This window comes from Lathamus discolor, chromosome 1 (assembly GCF_037157495.1).
Source record: "Lathamus discolor isolate bLatDis1 chromosome 1, bLatDis1.hap1, whole genome shotgun sequence".
NCBI lineage: Eukaryota > Metazoa > Chordata > Aves > Psittaciformes > Psittacidae > Lathamus > Lathamus discolor.
The window spans coordinates 54,342,874-54,363,461 of record NC_088884.1 but is presented as its reverse complement, the minus strand read 5'-3'; the positions used below and the strand labels follow the sequence as shown (position 1 = coordinate 54,363,461).

The 20,588-nt window shown below is 48.5% G+C and overlaps 1 protein-coding gene across 1 annotated transcript in view; it reads left to right on the top strand.

Annotated features, from left to right (window-relative positions):
- The first annotated feature begins 6,893 nt into the window (after positions 1-6,893).
- CCND2 (cyclin D2) overlaps positions 6,894-20,588 on the top strand; it is a 37,509-nt gene continuing 23,814 nt past the window's right edge. Inside the window, exons 1-3 of the mRNA XM_065671990.1 lie at positions 6,894-7,672; positions 9,176-9,391; positions 12,044-12,203. Coding sequence (XP_065528062.1) covers positions 7,478-7,672; positions 9,176-9,391; positions 12,044-12,203 — 571 coding nt within the window. The 5' untranslated portion in view covers positions 6,894-7,477. The remainder of the gene's footprint in view (positions 7,673-9,175; positions 9,392-12,043; positions 12,204-20,588) is intronic.

The following is a 20,588-nucleotide window of genomic DNA, read 5'->3' as shown; positions in this document are numbered from 1 at the left end:
ACAGCAACAAGGAAAGGGTTTCCTAGTCGAGGGCAAACCAAAATGTAGAAGCGAGGGAGCAGAGCTGCAGGCAGAGAAGAACATTTCCTCTGATAGCCCTGGGGAGAGGTAGCCCTTGAGAAATTGCTCACCATCTCCCAGCTGCTGTTGCAATGTTTTGCCCCCATGGGGTGATGGAGGAGCCTTGGGAGCTCTCCAGGGGCAGCAGCAGTGGATTTCACAGAGACCTGTGAGAATTTCTTTCCACTCCAACAGGAGGGCAGCTATCATTTCAGTCACCTTCCTGTCTCAGTCCCTGCCTAAAAGACCTTCTAACCCATATCAGGAGTTTTGCCCAGACCAAGCAGGAACTCTTCAGACCTTGGCTGTAACTCAGACAAAGCAGACACGACTTTCATCATGCTCAGTCAGCCAAACACTACCTGCATGAAAATGCTGGGAGCTTAGATCTGAAATGGCTGGGGCTAAAACCTGAAACAAAGATGTCCATCACCCCATCACACAAAGGCAAAGAGACTGTCCCCGAGGTCCTTGTTCCCCATTACCCATGCAAATGCCCAGCAAAGCCTCAATAAGGGCAGCAGGGCTGAGCATGAGGACTTTGGGTAGCAAGGGATGCTAAGGAGGTCACACCTGAGAGAGGTTTCATACCACCCCCAGTGTTTTACTTCTCAACAAAACCATATCTTCGAAAAACATGTGGCACCTGACAAATGACTGAAGCTTGGCTGTAATTGTCACTGCAAAAAGGGGCACAGCCTTTCAAAATGCTTTTATTTCATGGCTAACTCTAAAATGCAGATTTTTTCAGTTGTAGCACACTAGTGCTGAGACAGGCTGTTACAGGAATAAAATGTTGCATTCCCAAAAGAAAAGGAGAGAAAAAAAGAAGCAAATTATACTACTGCATTCAGCTGGTCATTAATATTCTATGCTATGTCATGTTTTAGGCTATTCATGTTTTAGCGGTAATTCATTTTCCCAGGTGTTGGTGTCATTGACACAAAACAGACTAATAAACTGAACTATTCATCCATGGGAAATAACTTTTAATTCAGCAGTTTTGGAAGAGGACACAAACAAGCAAAATTGTTTACTTCAGTAGAGGGCACTTATTGACCCTGTTTTATTTTGTTTCACTCTTGTTTTGTTTTCTATGTGCTTGTCTGCTTGTCAGGCAATAGAACTTTATTTGTTCCATTTGTTTGTTTGACCACATGAAGAAGACTAAAGGCAACAAATCTAGACAGTGTTTCATAGTCCCTGGAATGCAAAAGGGACACCCAAAATACTGTATCAATGGCTATTTAAGCCAGAATACTTGCGAAACGAGTTATTTCTTTATGGGTGTTTTATGATGCTTTTGCAGAGGAAACAAGCCCAGTGCTGATGGGAAACTTAGTTTTTCTTCCCTATAAAACCCCACCTATTTTCAGAACTCATCTGTGCTCTATATATCTGCCTACCAACTTATCTTCATAACAAGTTGCCACTCAACAGAGTCATTCACATGGCTTCCAAAACAAAATCACATACTGATTTACCTCCATATAAGATATCTCATCAGACTGCATGTGCCTCATACGTTTCAGCAAACTATTCAGTGTGGGAATCTGTGTCAGGATAATTCTCTTACTGCAGATTATCAGAATCATTACACATACATTTAAAATACAGCTGCTTCTTGGAATAAATATTGTGATTATTTAGCAGCTCACAGCAGTGTTAAGACAACCAAGGCATGCAGTATTCCTTCCCATCTCCCCATAAAAGGAGCAATTTACTCTGAAGGGCTTCCTCTCCCTTCCCTGTTGAGACCTGGGCATGCTACACACATACATTAAATGTAAAATCTTTGCCTCAGTGTAGATACAAAGAAAATAAAATGGAATTGAAACTCCACATCTGCGACCACAGAGAAAAGTCAGAACATTACTTTTGAAGGAAGGTGTGTGACAGCAGGGTGCTTCAAAAATTGGTGAACAGCTGAAGCCTTGGGTACAGAGTCTTTTATTAATCTCTTCTAATAGTCTGGAAAGCCAAAAAGATTGTGCATCTAATATCAAAGCCAGCACTGAACTAATGACTGATACGAACCTCCTAGAGAGTAGGGAAATCACACAGCAGAATGCAAGAGGTTAACAGCAAAGTCTATTTTAAGCAGAAAAGTGAGCTGATTCATAAGCAAAGGAAACAAAACAAAAAAAGGATTCGGTCACCTTCAGATCCTATCATACTGTTAATGATGAAAGAGATATCAACGGCTCATACCTGCAACTTGTCAGAACTGTTTTGTTCTTTCAAATATCTGCTCCAAAAGCCAACTTTTTTCCCCCACACCACCTAGTAAGAACAAATGTTGGCGTTTCTGTACAGTTCTGCACACCAGGGGCCCGATCCTGTAACAAATGTCAAGAGCTCTCCCTTCCAGTTGACTTCCTGGCTTGGGGGAGGCACCTGTTATGTGCTCCTGCTCTCTGTAAACCACTCACAGCCTTGTCATCCAGCTCACCAAGGAGAGGATGGAGTCAGCAGCACTCACTGCAAGGGACACGGCACCCCTGCAAGATAAGGCTGTGGCACCACCAGAGTTAAGTAACACAAAAATTTCCCTGTTTCCCATCTCGTGAGAAAAATCCCAATCCAAGACTTTCAGCTCCAGCAGAAATTTCTCATTGGTTTCAATTCCTTTGCTGCAGGAAAAACTGCGAGATCTCACCCGAATTCTGCATGTGCCCATGTTACCACAGGCTATAGGCTCTATATAGACTGACAGATGAAATCATTTTAAGGCCAGAACACATCATGGGGATTATGTATCTGATTCTGGTTTTGGGTCACACACTGGCCACACAACCCCATGCAGTAACTTCTCCTCCAACTCTGCAACTGTGATTTGTGGTACAATATGCTTTTTTAGGTTTTAACCCACCTAACCTTAAAAACACAGTCCTGAATAAAATATCAAGGGATTAGTAAAGTTGCAATTGAAAAGTTCACTTTGTGGTTAGCCTAAATGTACCGCTACCTGCTCTACCACCCTAAATCTCCCCAAATTTGTCTAGATTTCTCTAGTTTACATTTGTGTTAAACCTGGGAGTGTCTTTGGGCTAACTGTGATGAATTTACAAAGTCTTCCATCCTAAAACATGATTCCCAGGCATATGATCACTCTTGAAGCTCTTTTTTGAGTCCCTTCCCATCTCAACTAATGAAGGAATCTATCAGTGGGGTTGTGCACTCCTTGCACTGGGCATTGCACAAATGCAGTTTCTCCTTAACTGCTCTATAGAAGTTTAAGCCAAGGAATAAGAGAGGATAATGAAGAAACTTTGCATAAACCAGAAAGGAGTAAGTAATTAAAAATATGTTAAGCAATCACACAGAATTCGTTAGTTAATGCTGTAATTGTTCTGCCTGCATAAAATCATCCTCTAAAGGCAAACATAGCTTTATTACAGGATATATTTCACCTGCTCAGTACTTACGTTCTTTAAGGTGGCTGTAACTGATAAAGCTGCCACTACCCAGGTATTTAAAGCCGAAAATTGCCTGTACTATTAAAAACAACTGCTCGAAAATACATGGGCAGTGTGCAGCATTTCCTGCAGCATCCAAATCCTTTTCTGGTCTTTAATCAGAAACCAAAGGAAAGAAAAGATAGTTTTTATCATATTGTTCCTGCACATCACAGAATTAAGGAATTTACCTTTGAACAGCAAAAAAAATCAGATATTAAAAAAACAATTAAAGAAATAAAAAGAAACCACCAGGATAGACTGCTTCCAGTGACTGAAGCTGGAATGGTTTATTCCAAATCTATTGCACATTTTATTATTCACGTGTTTGTTTGCTTTTGGGGCTTTCCTCAGCTTGGACAGTGGAAACACATTCATCTGTTTCTTTTTTGGCTTCCAGTCAGTTTCACTTTCAGATTCGCATTTTTCACACTCCAGCCTTCAGGTTTCAAGCACTGCAAGGGAATACTTATTTCATTTAAACAAATAAAAAACCTGCGGCTGCCGGGGCGCACACACAACATGTGTCTATTGGTCTGCGGTTCGAATGCAAAGCTTGATCTCATACTGTCCCCTGAAGCATCTTCCAAGATTGTTCTCCGGGATGTGCAAAGAAAAGAAATTAAATAAATAGAAATTATGACGAATTAAGGATCTGTTCTTTAAAAAGCCAAGAGTCGCCGCGTTTTGCAGCGCTCTCCGACTAACACCAACAAAATGCCATTACACAGAACGGATTTGATGGTAACTACGTGTCACGCTGATGATGAGGCTCCGCGACTCCAGACCTGACGACCCGCAGAAGAGGGGCTCCCAGGGCAGCAGCAGGGACCGCGGCATTGCCCCCCGGCGGCTGCGGTGAGGCTGGGAGCGGGACAGCCCCTTCCCGCCAGGCTGCGGACGGGGAAGGGGAGGAAAGGGGGGGCTGTCCGACCTCGGGAGCGCGGATCCCACCGCGGCCGCGGCTCCTCGCAAGGAGCAGCGCTGCTCCGCGGGAGCGCCCACCTGGGGCTGAGAGCACCGCGGTCCCGGGGCCGCCGGGGAGAAAAAACATCTACCGGCGGTATTTCATTGAATCATTTGTGCTTTTGAACGGGGGAGGCAGCTCACCAAAAGATCGGGAGCTCGTGCGAAAAGTAGTTTTTTCTTTCTTTTTTTTTTCCTTTTTTTTTTTTTTTTTTTTCCGGAGGGAGGGTGGCATCTAACATATGGCACTCGGTAATCTCTACACGGAGGCTGTTAAAACATCTGCCGCCTCCAAACGCATGCGGCAGCGCCCGCGGGCACGGGGACAAGGCGAAGGGGCACACCGGAAACCTTTGCTTCCGCGGCCGCGTTTCGGAGGGTCGGCGTTTCCCCGCTGGAAACGGGCACCGGGTATACAGAAGCCGTTGCACCGGGGAAAAGCGGTGTTTAGCGGTGGGTTTTTGCTGCACCTCCACGTGCAAAGCTGGCAAGCTTCAATGTACTGATTCAGGGTTTGGGGTTTTTGTCCTAACGGGAGCCTCCCATCCCTCCCAGGAAGGTGGCGGGATGGCTGCGGCCCGCCCGTGGGACCCGTGGCTGCCACCCCGGCGGCCGCCCCGTCGCGGGGTGCGGGGGGCCCCCCACATCCCTCCCCCGGTCCCCGCGCCGGCAGCCGCGTCGTGCCCCAGACATCACCCCACTTCGGAAAGTCGGTGCCGGACAATTAGGACACCCGTTGTCCTCCCGCCCGAAACCCACATAAATCACAATCGCTGCATTGTCGGGCTACAAAGCCAGACGGGAGCGCTTATGAATTTAAGTTTGGAGAAGGAAAACGTGCGCTGACACAACACGCTCCCTGTTCACAGGAGTAGCCAGGAAGGGGAAATGAATGGTGGAAGTTAAAGAGCCTTTCATTGCGGAGCACGCCGCGACGCAGCGGGTCCCCGCTCGCCGCCCTCGACGTACGCCGGGGGGTGCCCCCTCCCCGCTCCTTTCCTTCGCCCTCCTAAAAAGCGAGCTTTGCCGGTCAAAGTCTGCCCAATTCCGCCTACGGCGGGCTCGTCCCTGGTAAGCTCCCGCCTCGGGGGGTGCGGGTACGCGGGGCCACACACGGTGCCGGGCAGCTCCCGGACGGCGCTGCTGCCGCCGCGATTCGGCGGTAGCCGGAGCTGCTCGATTCGGTGACGGAACGGGAGGTGGGGGCACGGAGCTGATTCTGCGGGGAAATGCGGCTAGCAACGCGTGCAGAGGTCGGCTGTCCCGGGCCGGCTCCGAGTTACTGGGGCACGAGGGGGAGAGGGAAGGGGGGGTCCTGCTGGCTGTCGGCGAAGTAGCAGTGCTCCGACAGGCGGCTTAGGTGCCGAGCCGTCCCAGCCGGTTTTTGCAAGGGCTGGAGTTCGAAGAGATGCAACCCACGACACAGCCGGTCCCGTCCCTCCCATCGGTTTTGATGCAGAGGGGAGAGAGCTGGTGTGGGACGGGAGGCGTTTGCCCACTCGTGGGCAACGACGGCCGGTAGCCTGCCTTTCCCGATACCGGCAAGGACCTTGCGGCTCGCGAGACCGGCGGTGCGGCCAGGTGAGGGGGCTCCCCTTCGCCCCCCGTTCTACGGCGCTGCTTTCGATGCCGGGCAGCATGCGTCCTTAAAATATAATCTGCCCGGTAACAATCAGCGCGCAGCGGCGAGAGCCCCAGAGCTATTGGCTATGCAAATGGAGGGAGGGGAAGCGGCGCCCCAAACTCCCCACTCACTCTTTTAAGGCGGTATTTCTTTCCCCGCCGCCAAGCCCACCTCCGCGGAGTCCCGGGGGGGGGTTGGGAGGTGGGGCTGTGGGGCAAGACGGCGGCTCCGGAAAGCGGGATCCTCTTATGCCCCGCGGGGCCGCTCCGCTGCGCGCCCGCCCGGGCAGCTCGTCCCCAGCCAGCCCCGGTCAGCACCTTCCCCTTCGGGAGCCTCCGCTCGACCGTAGCAGGCAGCGGTAGAGGCTTCGCAAAGCTGACACATTTTGCAGGCGGGGAGCGACTGCGACGCCGGCTAAGTGCGAGAAAGGTGGAAGTCTCCCAGGGCAGGACATAACGCCCCTAACACCCCCCCCATCCCCCCGCCAACCTCTCTCCCTCGCTCCTCCTCCGCTCCGTTTCCTAGAAAGTTGTATCAGTGTGGTCGTGCAGCGCTAGAACGGTCTGCCTGCTAGAAACGCCTGTATGTGCCGGAGGAAACAGCGGTGATTATTAGATTGCACCCCGAAAACCCCAGGGAACCCCCACCGCTCAAGGATCAGTGGGGTCTTTTCCGGGTTTGCAGCAGGCTGCAGTTAGCACGGAGCCCTGTCCCCCTCCGGCTGCAGATAAAGGGGTGCGGGAGGGAACAGGGGGTCAAAGGCTTGGGGGGGGGGGGGGGGATGGGACGGGACCCCCCTAAGCCATGGCAGCCATCGCCCCTATCGTCGCGGTGGGTACCGAGAGGGAGCCCTCAGATTCTTGCTACAAGAAAAGGAGGGGGAAATAGATTCAGACGGGCTCCCACAGAAGGAAAGTGTGGAGCGGATTTCATTTAGTCGCTGGAAGGAAGCAAAAGAGAAGCTGTCATTTGTATGTGCGTGTCCCTATACGAGGGCCTCCTGGTTCCTTGTTAGCTTATAGAGACGGGGGAAAAAAAAAAAAAAAGAGCGTTTGATGTTACGTCTGACCAGCTGCTGTTCTCCATAATAACGAGAGAGAACTGCCTGCCCCGGCGAGTTGCGTCACTTTGCTTCAACTTTAGGCTAGAAATCAAGAGAGGGAGAGACGAGTTTCAAGGGAGGCAGGAGCGAGCTGGAAAGCCCTGCTGCCGCCTTCCTCCCACCCACCTACCCCTCCTCCTTTACCCCTCTCCTTTCCCCACCCCCTTTCCCCCCCTCCAGAAAAAAGAAAAAAAAAAAAAAAGGAAAAGGAAAAAAAAAAAAAGGAAACCTTTCCCATCAGAGAAAGAGGGAGATCTCTTTGGAAACATGGAGCTGCTGTGCTGCGAGGTGGATCCCATGAGGAGAGCTCTCCCTGACCCAAACTTGCTCTACGATGACCGCGTTTTGCACAACTTACTAACCATAGAGGAGAGGTATCTGCCCCAGTGCTCCTACTTCAAGTGCGTCCAGAAGGACATCCAGCCCTTCATGAGGAGGATGGTAGCCACTTGGATGCTGGAGGTTTGTATCCCGGCGCCTTCCCCCGGCCCGTCGGTGTGGCGGGTCGCGGGCGCAGCACCTCCGCCTCGCTTCGGCCCCTCTTCCCCTGCAGCCTCTAGCCCCTCCGGTCGCGGTGGGGTTTCTTCTTGCCTTCTGAGTGTGCCCCTTCTCCTCCCCCTCCTGCGCTCACCCGGTGCGATGCCGAGCGGTGCGGTGGGGGAAGGGGTGCGGGGAGCATCGACAGCTCACGGGGTAAATCGCCCCTTCCGGGGGGCTGCTGCAAAGCGGGGTGCAGGAGGGGAGGAAGCGGGGGGTGGGGGGCTGGAAAAGTCATTTGCAATTAAAAAGCAAAAGAAAAGCCGCCTCCGGCGGCGGGCTGCCGGGAGCGCTTGGGAATGGGGCTTTTCTGGGAAAAGGGAGCTGCGCCCGGGCAGGGCGAGGGACAGGGGGTGCTCGGTGCCCCCCGCGTTTTGCCCAGCGAGGGTTTCATGCCCACGTATGCAGTGGTGAGGACGTGCCTTTTTTTCGCCATGTTGCGTTGCTTGCAACTGTGCTCGGAGGCGCCGAGCCCGTCTACCCCCCCTTTCCAGAAGGGGTTCGGAAATGCACCCCGCCGCCGCGCCCCCTTTCCTTCTCGGCCTGGCGGGGGTCTGTCGGGAAGCCCGAGCTGGCGACGAGCCCCCCCTTCGCCCCGATACTTCAGGCGGGGCGGCAGCGGGCCCAGATCCCCGCAGTCTCTCTTGCCTTGCCCTGGCTCCACCGCCCATCATTTGCCCCTTCGGATCTCCTTTGGGGGGGACCTTTCCCAGACCAAACCCACTGCGTTGGAAAGCCCAGAGCCCCTGCTTGGTTTTCATGTGCGAATTGTTTTTTTTCTCCCTTGCTCCGATTTTTGGTAAATTTTTGAAGTAATTTTTCGCTCGCTCCTGCTAAAAGGATCCAGGCTGCTCAGGCTCTCCCCACCCCACCTCGCCCTCGCTGTGTCTCCCGTCCTCCCCCCCCCCCATGCCGGTTCAGAGGCGCAGGGTTGGGGGACACCCCCCTAGGGAATTTTTGCAATTGTCGGAAGCGATAAGGGACCGTCCCGGGGTGCCACCAGCACCAAAACCGGGACCCCCGGGGAAGTTGTAATATTTTTATCGATTTTTTGAAAACATGACGAAATCAAAAAAAAAAAAAAAAAAAAAATTGGGTCGCAAAAAAAAAAAAAGTCGGAGGCTGCTCGCTTGCTGCTGGATGGGGCTCTTCGGCTCTCCCACACAGCGTCTTGAATTCATTTCTTACTGAATGAACTAAAGGAATGTGAAAGCCGATTGACAGCCTTCCCAGCCTCTCCAGAGATCTCCCCCTCCCCCAAAATTTAGCTCCCCGGGAAACAAAAATAGCAGGAGCCATAGCGGGGAGGCAGTGGTCTGTTTCATGGGATCACTCATTTATTTCTTTTTTTTCCTTCTTGTGTCTTTTCTCTCCTTTCTCCACCCTCATCCCGCTGCCCCGTCCTCCCCACGCTCCCCTTGCTTGCAGGTCTGTGAAGAGCAGAAGTGCGAAGAAGAAGTTTTCCCTTTGGCCATGAATTACTTGGACAGATTCTTAGCTGTGGTGCCCACTCGAAAGTGCCATCTGCAACTGCTGGGGGCAGTGTGCATGTTCCTGGCCTCCAAGCTGAAAGAGACAATCCCCCTCACAGCCGAGAAGCTGTGCATATATACGGACAATTCCATCAAACCCCAAGAGCTGCTGGTAAGCAGCCCCCCCTACCCAGTCCCTCTTCACCTTCTCTCCGGCAGCTTGCGCTGGCCGCCTTCTTACCCTCTCCTTTTCTCACACGGCGAAGCCATCACTTGTGTCACCCCCCACCCACCTTCTACAGAATCATGCGTTCCACGTCAAAAAGTGGTGAACACTCGGAGAGGGGGCGACCCGCAGCCGCAGGGAGACTGGTTTGTGGGACACGCACACGCACACACACACACACACACACGTGGGACTTCCCGGTGGGCTCAGCCTCCTCCGCAGCCATCCACCGGCGCTTCCCGTCCCGTCGGTGCAGGGTTTTGCCATGTCCGTGCCGTGTCCCCCCGTGTGTGTGTGTGTGCGTGTGTCCCATGGACACCGGCGGGTGCGGGTCTGCCCGCACCGGGGACCTCGCCGGGGCGCACGTGCGCGGGGGGCGGGCGGCGCGGCGCGGCGGCGCCACCTGGCGGCAGACACGCGGCTCCGGGCGTGACTTCACCCCTTGAGCGGCTGCCAGGCGGCCCCGCGCCCCCGGCGGGCGGGGCGGGCTTGAGGCCCGGAGAGGCGGGGGGTTCCCGGCAGTGTCCGGGGACAACGGGGGTGCCTCTCCCCGCTGGTGGAGCACAAGGGGGTGGGGAGGGTATGGCGGTGGGGTGGTGTCCGGGGGGGCCGCGGTGCCCGCCGGTAAGTGGCTGGGTTGTGAGGTGGGGAGCCACGGCCCTGTGTCTCCACACTGCTACGTTGTAGGTTATCACTGGTGCAGGTGGTGAGGTAAAAACGCATCTCGGTTAAACAACCCCCGGTGTAAAAGGCTACATCTGATAGTTCAGGAGCAATTCGGGCATGGTGAAGGCAGAAACAAAAAGAATGATTTAAAGGAATCGGTAATACTTACAATATAATAATTGTAATAGTGCTTCATGGTGCAGAGTGCCAGGCAGGTATTTACGGCTCTGGGTGATACGTATTCTCAGTCAGCTGGCTGTGTGCTCACGGATCCCGGTCAGTGCACATCGCCTGGCTGGATCCGAGGAGAATTTCTCCTGTGAATCACTGGGCGAAGGCGGTGGGGATTCCCCCAGGGAGGGTTGGAGCTCATGCTTCTGCAGAGTGAAGAGTCGTGTGCTGCAAACCCTGACATGGCTGTGGCAGGCACGAGGAGTCCTGTCAGTGGTGCACACTGTCATGGGAAGTGCTGCAGCCGCCATGTGAGAAACCATGGAAGGATGTGCCTACCTTTTTGTGCCACATGAGTTTAAGCATGTGTTTTAGGTGCTTCCCTGTATTATCACCTATGTTAAGTGCTCTTCTGTATCAAAACTTATGGCATTAGTGATGTTGGGAAGATCAGTCCTTAGCGTAGTTACCATTATGTTCAAACATTTTACAGGTTTTCTTGAGGAAGCAAAAAAACCCAATCTATCTTTAGGGGCCTTTTACATACATGAACATGAGGTTTTCCAAGCTATGGAGGGCTCTTTCATAATCCAGTAGGAATGTCTGTAGGAAAGTAACTCGCTGTTAAAGTGGGCATCTATTCAGAGAAACAACGGCAGAAATGGCATTGTGGGGTCCATGTTTATGGTTTCTCAGCAACGCTGGTTGACGTCTCCTCAGCTGCAAAATTAAAGGGCTTTTTTTTTTTTTCAACTTGCCAGCTCTACAAGCTTAGCTGGGGCTCCCCGCCACGCTGGGCTCCATCAGCCTCACGCATCATCAGGACTCAAGAATCAGTGCGTGGAATTTAGTTAATAGCTAATAGTTGATGCGTGAGACAGAATCGAGTCCAAGGCCTGAACTTTGTTCACTGCAGGGCACTGTGAGGTATACAAAACCTATTTTGAATGTTGAAGGATGCAGGTCTAGCCCTGCTTGAACCCCACGGCTAGATCTGTTCATTAGGTACCATTTCTACACGTAATCCCGTTGTAGGGAATGGCCAGTAGTTACATACCCACCCAAGCTTTTCTTTGATTTCACTGGGAGTTTTGGGTGTGCAAAGAATGTGGGAATGTATCCTACATGATATATTGGCAGATAATTTACACAGGCTACTTCTTGGCTGCGTTGTGTGCATTTCCTTTCTGCAGAGCCTGTCTTGGAGTCATTTAAGTGCCATCAGATTTATCTGCAGGCGCTTTTGAATACAGTTTCGGGAAAATGCCATCAAGCTAACTTCCCCAGTCTTGGAAAAAAGCATGTCTATCTAGGTCATTTTTGTGCGTGGTTATCCTTAGGGCTTTAAATGGCTATAAAGTAAGGACTACAGCCATTTAAAAGAAGTTACTAGGAAAGGACTACAGTGACCTTGGCAATATCTAATTGCAGGCTAAACTTTCTGGGTGGGCATTCAGCACTGGATACAAAAAAAGTAAAACCTTGGCAAGAGCTGCCATGTCTCATTATTTTCAGTAGAGCTTGACATTTCCAGTGTTAAAGAAAAAGAATAAAGTCAACAACTTCAAAGCAGTAGGGGCATATGGAAAAAAATGTTTGAGCAAGACCAATTCAGCAGTGATACAATCAGCGATATAATTACAATCAAGGAATAGGTGACAATACAAATACAATCAAAAAAACAGGTGACGGGGGTTTGGGGATTTTTTTTTCAGCACTGCTTACAGCTTCTCTTCTCCCTTCCCTCTCCTCACCCTGCAGGAATGGGAGCTGGTGGTGCTGGGGAAGTTGAAGTGGAACCTCGCAGCTGTCACCCCACACGATTTCATTGAACACATCCTAAGGAAGCTGCCTCTACCTAAAGACAAGTTGCTTTTGATCCGGAAGCATGCACAAACGTTCATTGCCCTTTGTGCCACAGGTAGGCAAAAGTGTTCTGCGTGTACCTGCTGCTTGCTGTGTGGTTAGGAGGGCACATTAATTTCTGGTGTTACAAAGGTTTTTCATCCGTTCCATCCTTACGTGATGCGGGAAGAGCGCTGAAGCTGGTGGGGCAGTTTGCATAGGGCATCATGAATCAGGCTCCAAAACTGTGGAGAAACAATCCTTGCAGTCGGGAACTGTAGTGCAGTTGCAGTCCTAACTCCTAATAACATGTGCAGTTCCTTCGCAGTGAAGTCAGTAAGGCTGGAGTAGCTCATATGATTTTCTACTTTGCCCTGTTCACTTGTTAATTTTTAAGAGTCACAGATTGTAAGGGTAGATGTGGGAACAGCCAAAATACTAGAAGCTGTTTGACACATTAGCCCAAAATATGTTGGGCTAGTGTATTAAATTAATGTGTTTGTAAATTTTTCATTAGCTGGATGCTGTCCAGATAAAAAGTAAAAATTGTATTTTAACATGTTTGTGATACTACCACATTGTTAAAGCATAGGGAATGACAAGTTATTAAACATTTAGATGCTTCCTTCACTTCACTCCAAGGAAGCAGGGAACTGTTACACTCCTCTTCTGTTGTATGTTTGGATGAATACAGTTTCTGAAGACTTAGATGGGAATAACTGCTTCTGTGAAAGAGCAGCTTTGAATTTATACCTGTCTGCAAAACGCTTGTTTGGGGATTTTTGTTTGTTTTCCGAGTGACTTTCACAAAATAAGTGTACTCTTAATTTTCATCCAGAGGATTAATGTTTAGACCGTCTCTTAGAAGCTAGTCCTGGAACAGATGAACAGCATGCAGTGTTTGCCAGGGTTATCATCAAGTAGTATATGGGTTAGTGTTTGAGTTCATTACAGATTGACATACCTAGTCCTGTGTGATAGGAACTGTTCTGCCTGCATGTTTGCAGAGGGGAAAAGAAGACGGTGCAGCTTTTGGGTATGAATGTCCAGTGCTATGCCTGCTTCTTTCTTTTACTATGCAGGCCGGTTTTGCCTACCTCGGGTGATCTGTTTTAGAGAGTTATACCGGGGAAGTGTTAGGGTAATTAACTTGGTTACCAAGATGTTCAAGCTTTCCATTCCTTTCCCATGGCTGCGTGATCCTTTTCAGGCAAAAGACCCTAGGACTCAACAGAAGTATTGCTGAAAGTCTGCAGGATCACTTGTCGTAATTCATCAGACATTTCTGGACTAATTAGGTTTTTACTTCAGGGTTAATCTGATACATCTGATTCATTCTCACTGCCCTTTTTCTTCTTTCTTTCCCATGAATGTTTCTCTGGATCCTCACAGTGCCATCAGCCATCATCCTCCAGCATACTTGGATGTTGTCTTCCAGACCAGACCAGTCTTCTTTCTCTTTTGTTCTTTTGTTGCTTTTGCCCTTTCGCCTTCTACATTAGTATTTTCTGGGGGGGTTTGGAGCTTGGGTTTGTTTTTCTTTAATCCAAGAGGACATTTTCTTGAGTGACCTAGATTTCATTGTGGTATAACTTTTCAAATTCTTCTTTGTAATCCTTTGCCCTTGAAGTTTTCCACGTAATCAGACCATTGCAGGACTGTGGGCCATGAAGGACTTTTCCAAAGTCCATGGCTTCTTTCCACTCCCTCCGTGAATTCTTTGATGGTTAGCTCCATGCGTTACTAGTTCGTTCACTGAGATCTAAAACAGAAAGAGTTCCAACCCTTAGCCCAGTCATGCACTTGTCTCATGTGCTTCCACTGTGTGACCTGCTGCTCATGTTATGCATCTCATGCTATGCATGAACTGAAGTCCTCTATGTAGAGTTTAAGAAGGCAACAAGTTAAGAGTTTCTTTTCTTGCAAATGAAAGACATAATTGACTGCATATGGAGTTTCCCAAAAGGCAGCACACCATGAGGCTGGCTGTAGATTTTATTTTCTTAACCCATTTTCCACAAACCACTGGGTTGGCATTTGATTTTTGAGAAGGACCCACAACCCCTTGCAGTTTTGAAAGCAGAGGTCTTACCCAAGCCCTCATTTCCTACCTCATTCGCAGTTTGTTAGCAAGCTACTACCCGCATTTGCATTATAGAAATGTTGTTACTACTGTATTTCCCTTTCACTGCCACTCTTCTCAAAGTCATTCTTGCCCTCCTTGGTGAAGAAAAGCCCCTTCTCATCAGACTTCCTTCCAGATCCAGTTGTCATTTCCTTTTTCTTGTCCCATTTATTGCAGAGCTGTCATCGGCTGCTGTGTTTCTTCTTTCCCTTTCTCCCTCAAAGCTTCTGCTCTCCACCAGCTTGGGTTAAGCCTGGTGTTTCATTTCCCCATTTGCCGCCTTTCAGCAATATGACCTCCTTTCACATGTGGCTGCCCCTTCCCTTGTTCCCTCCATGCCTGTTTTTAGCCTGGTTTTCACTCTTTACTGTTACCAGACCTGGCCTTGCTGGCTGGCTAGCAGCCCTGGTCTGGAGCACAGAAATTAATCTATTTTTATTTCCTAATTCATCTCATTGCAGCATTCTTTGCTCTCAAGTACTTTTTCATCTTTAATGTATCATGCAAAATCTGGCATATTTTTAACCTTTTCCTCTAGCCTGAGTTCTTCTTCGCCAACTGCTCCATTTTACTTTCCCAGCGAAAGCACAACACCAGAAATTCCCAAGTGTTCCCTGCATTTGCAGAGCCACTTGTGATCCTGTCCTGCAACACTTTGGGTCAGCAAACAGAGAGGGAAGCAGCCATTAACAATTCTGGATGTTGGGCTGGATGTGTAGGATCATTTTGGTATTCATCTCTATATTCTTTCTATTTGAGCATTACACAAAAGGAGATGATACTTCTTTTGTATATTCATCTCAGTCATGGTTTATCATTCTTGCATTTTCTCTGTTTCTCTGTATTTATTTTGAGGCCAGTTTCTGAACGAAGCTGTGTGGATATAAATCCACAGCCTCTCCCCAGTCCTTGTGGTGATTAATGATTCACATGAGCATGACTGAAACTGGAACATATCCCTCTTTGCCCTTGGTCCCATCTGAACATATGGCTTCTGAGTAAGACAGAAGCTTATTCCCTGAATAAAAAGTTTTCTCTTTTGCCTGCCCTGCATTCAGTGCTTTCAGGAGCCTGCTTCTCCACTGGAAGGGCCTGAAAGTGGCATCTCTCCTGCAGCCTTTCCCTGACTGTGCTGACAGCACCGTGGCTGTGCAGACAGAGTACTGTCATTGAGCGAGAGCTCAATCTGTTGGCTGGGAATTGCCCATGCTTAGGCCAGCTTTCTTCCAGTTGCCTCGCTCACTGCCCAGTAAGTGCATAGATTGGTATGCACTGGCATAGCCTAGTGTGTTGCGATGTCATTTCCCACTGGTGGGTCCCTATGCAAGCTAAAATCTCCTTCATAGAAGCATAGAATCATAGAATAGTTAGGGTTGGAAAGTACCTCAAGATCATCTAGTTCCAACTCCCCTGCCATGGACAGGGACACCTCACACTAAACCATCCCACCCAAGGCTTCATCCAACCTGGCCTTGAACACTGCCAGGGATGGAGTACTCACAACCTCCCTGGGCAACCCATTCCAGTGCCTCACCACCCTAACAGGAAAGAATTTCCTCCTTATATCCAATCTAAACTTCCCCTGTTTAAGTTTTAACCCGTTACCCCTTGTCCTGTCACTACAGTCCCTGACGAAGAGTCCCTCCCCAGCATCCCCATAGGCCCCCTTCAAGTACTGGAAGGCTGCTATGAGGTCTCCACGCAGCCTTCTCTTCTCCAGGCTGAACAGCCCCAGCTTTCTCAGCCTGTCTTCATATGGGAGGTACTCCAGTCCCCTGATCATCCTCGTGGCCCTCCTCTGGACTTGTTCCAACAGTTCCATGTCCTTTTTATGTTGAGGACACCAGAACTGCACACAGTACTCCAGGTGAGGTCTCACGAGAGCAGCTTCAGGAGTCTTTTGAATTTTAAAGACACTAAGAGGGTGCGTCTGGAGTCCTCATCTTTACAATATAGCTTGGCAAAATCGATGCTTACTGCTTACTGTTTATCTGTGAGCCCAATGGAAGTAATTCTTTTGCTTTCTGGGATCACATTGTTTTGCCACTCTGACTCTACCTCCATTTGTTCATTGCTTTGCACACTTCGTTCATCCTCCATTTGTTCACACAGCAGCATGCCACACTTTGGAAATGTATTCTCAGGGATTGCCCACTTGCTTGTATGTGCCATGCTCCAAGGGAATTGCTTCTGGAGTAGTGGGAGAGGGCGCCAGTTACAGAGCTGCGTGCAGAGCATGCCATACTGGCATTGAAAAGAGATTTGCCTCAACTTCAGTGTGCTATCCATTTCTTCTTCCAGACTGTTCAGAGCCACAGATGCCCAGCTGCTTCCCTATGTTACAGTCTCGTGCTGGAGGCTAGAGCCACTGGTTTGGCTTAGGGATACCCCTTTGTATGTCAGAGCCTGTAAAGGAATGGGTTTTGAAGGAAGGCAGGCTGTCCAGGTCAGGCTTTCAGAAGGAGGAGCTATACGTCTCTGAACACAAGCTGTAACGGAGGGACCAATCTCAGTGAGGAGGTTTTAAGTGTTGTATTTAAGTGGCGTACAAAACTTGCAAGCAAAAAGCTTTGCAGGCTTGCAGGGACAGAAGGCAACCTGTAGATCTCTAGTCTTAGCCCTTTGCATGGTCTCTTCTGTGCTTCAGCTGAGTCCAAAGGCAGGTGAGATGTTCCCATGATGGATACAATGCAGCATCTCATAGACCAGTGGCTTTCAAAGCCTGTGTCTGCAAAGAGGCTGAGAAAGTTGAGGAAAATTTCAGCCTTAAGTCAGTTTTGTACAGAGTGCCAAACCTCTGCCCACTGTTTCTGGGACATTAATCATCTACATTTGAAAGCTGAGAAGGCTTTTTTATAAACTCCTGGGCCAAATCTTGGGCCCTTACTCAGACAGAAGTTCTGTGGAAGTCAATGGGAGTGTTGTTTGAGCAAAGACTGAAAGATTAGGCCCGCAACCCCAGTAGTGATGTGGAGGGCAACCACACAGAATGCCTTGTAACACCAAGAGGTGTGTTTGGTCCTCAGGGCTCCTGCTGGGAAAGTCTACTATGCATCCTTCCCCTCTCAGCCAGTGTAAGAGTTACTGGGCTCTTACACTGGCTTACTTGGGCTCAGAGGACTGAAGTGTGGTATGAGTTTTCTCTGGGAGCTGTTCTTTGCAGAGGGAAAGAAAGAAGTCCACAGAGGCTTTGTTGTGTAGATTAATCTCTTAGAAATAAAATATATATTGCAAAATGGCCGTGGTTGCATGAATGCTTCTTGCATGACAGAAGAAAGAATAATACATGTGAATTTATTACCGCTCTTGTTGGTTCTTGGGAGAGGCAGTATATTAAGTTTTCCATCAAAATGAAGCCACAGGAGCTGTGAAAGCTCCAACAAGTCAGCAGGACCTGTGGAATTTTTTGGATGAGCAGACTCCTTAAGTTGTGGGATCTATCAAATCTGGAAAGATGAGGTAGAAGGAAATGGAGGAAGAGACCCTTTTGCTGATACAAGCTGGCGTAATTCCAGGACTTCCAGATAAGTTATCCTCTTTCAAGTTGACCTCTGACCAGCTGTAGATCAGACCTTTTGGTGGTTCAAGTGCTAACACAATCCTGATCCTTGGTTAGGCTTCCTTAGTGAAGGTGTAGAACCAGTGAAAATAATAATTGGTGCAAACAGTTGTTCAGAAATAGTGTTTATGATCAGCTAATGAGCATCCTGTAGTGATTGCTCATACACTTTACATACACTGTCCATACACTGTGTTTTCTTGTCTGTACCTCACTTGGATGGTTGTGATGGAGCGTAAGTGTTTAGGATACTTTAGACCCATTTGTATAAAGGCCAAATACTTTGCTGTAGTCCTGGAACAGAACTGAGTGTCTGCCATCCCACCTACTCAAAGGATAGGAGCAAGTTTGCATCCTGTTTCACTTGACAGTTTTTGTTTGGTTATACTTGGCACTTCCATGCCCTTTTTGAAGGGCTGAAGAGTCATATGGTTTTGCCTTGAGAAGAAGAAATAGTTAACACGGGGAAAACTTGCAGTGTCTTGTAGAAACGTGAAAGCAAGACGAAAAAAATGGCCAATGCAATTAAAACCAGCTGCATTTGGGGAAAATAAAGTAACACACTGATACTGGAATTGCATTTGGATCAGAGAGGCAAGAATTAATTCACTGCTTACATTGTTTCCCTCAGACCTTTCTTTCAGACTTAGTTTGCAGATTGTAGATCCATGCATATCTCCATAGTACAGTCATTGGCTGTGTCAAGTTTGAGGCTGGGTGAAATTCGGCCTTTACCGAGCTTTAAAAACCAGTATTTATGACTGTTGATGATACTGTTTTCCTGATGGAGGTAACTTTCCTTTCCCTTTCTTCTACTTCCCACCCCTCACCCTGTGAGAATTACCTTCCTCAAGCCAGCAATTTTCAGTTCTGCAGTTGAAACTCTGAAAATAAACCTCTATCAAATTATATAGCTTCAAACGGGCTCTTAAAAAAAACCAGCCAGTGGCCAGAGCAATAATAAGCATCATTGTAAGAAGATAGAGTTCCCACCTGGCTTTGGCACACTGAGCACGTTCAGCCTGGTTATTTGTCAGTGCTCTTTTCCTTCCGGCAGTTCTCATTTATTGGCTGTGAGTTAGGGCTTCCCCTTGCAGGACCTCTCTGGGTTCCTGCCTCCGGTTCCCTCCTGCTTTAGACTGACTGTCAACCTTGCATTTTCCTGGCTCAGAGGTAGTGAAGTCCACTGGATCAGGAGAGAGCCAGCAAAACAGCTCAGCTGCAGTGTGCAGGGTTCTAGAACCTGACCATGGATTACATGTGGCACACCAGCAGAAAAACATCCTTGGCATGTGACTGTGTTCATGCCCTTGCTGTGTAAGCTCCAGTTTGAAAGCAGGGTGCGGGTTTAGGGCACTCTGAATTTGCTTGATGACTCCAGCTGGCTGGTCCAGAGGTGGCTGTGTTTCAAAGGGCACTTTTTCTTGTATCAGCTCTTTTTTTTATTTCCAGTACTGAAGTCAGTGGGGTTATGCAAGGCTGGTCATTTGTTTTTGCGGTCCTTTAAGAAAAAGGTGATACTGAAATGGGGATGGGATAGTTTCTAATTCTTATTGCTAGTAATAGAAGGCAAAGCAAGTCCTGCTTTCTAATAATGCAGTGTCTTCCCTTGTTTGTGTGCTCAGATTCTCACAGACTACACATTGTTGCACTACTTCTTTAACTTTCATTGAGACTGGTTTGTACTTTCCCATGGAATTGCATAAATCACGACAAAGTTAGAGTCAGAGCCATGTCTTCAGTACAAGCTCCGAGTGCCTGCTAACCAAGGTTGCACGTAGGTCCAGAAGAAGGATTTAGCGCATGGCCTCGCTTCAGGTGCCCAGTAGAAAGTGCTTTTTGTAAAATTCCCTCTTTAGTACAGGGGTCACCATCTGCAACAAGAATTTAAAGTAAAAGCATATGTTTCAGCTCCACATATCTAGGTCCTCTCTCCCTGTCTTTTATCTTAGAATATTTTATTTTTTTTTAACACCAGGGCAAGCTTTTGACTTAATTCGGGGGGGTAGTTTTACCTGGGTGAGAATGGCAGGATTTGGCTTGTTGTCACAGGGGAAGCAGGGGTAGAGGTTTATAATTGAAAATAACATATAAAAAGCTTGTTTTGAATTTCTTGATGGAATTTACAGGACTTGGAGGGGGGTTCTGCATCCCCTCAGATACAGTACTTAATATTTATGCTTTCATTGCACCTTGACAAACATTTCACGTAGTTATTGCTTTGCTTGAATATGGAAATATGTTAATTACGGCCTTTATTCCACTGCCTGCTCTTTTCCTCAGCCTTTTCTATTCAACCCTCTAGGTGGCCCAGCACAATGTGGCTTCTTTTCTTTCAATGAGCTCTTTCCACACTAATAGGGTCCAGGGTGATGTGGAGAACCATGTGCACAAAATTGGTGCACAACCCCCCATCCCTTTGTGGGCATGTCAGGTTAAATTCATATCAGCAGGAGGGTCACTGCCATGATTTTCAATAGCGCAAGATGAGGTGATGACTTCAGACAATGGTGCCACACTCTCCAGTTGGAGACACTTGCCTCACCAGTTGCAGTAGTTAATTAATATGCTAAAAATAGAAGCCAGTGATACAAATCGCTGCCTGTTGTACAACAAAGACTAGGCATGTGTAGCTTTGATAGCCAAGTTTATGGTGCTTGTTATGGAGGGAAGTTAGTTTAGAGCTAGAGGCAATGTAAGACTTTCTGGATGCTGAGCTTTAGTCACTCTGGGCCTCTGGCCATTCGCTCGCTGTCTCATTTGCATTATGAATGACA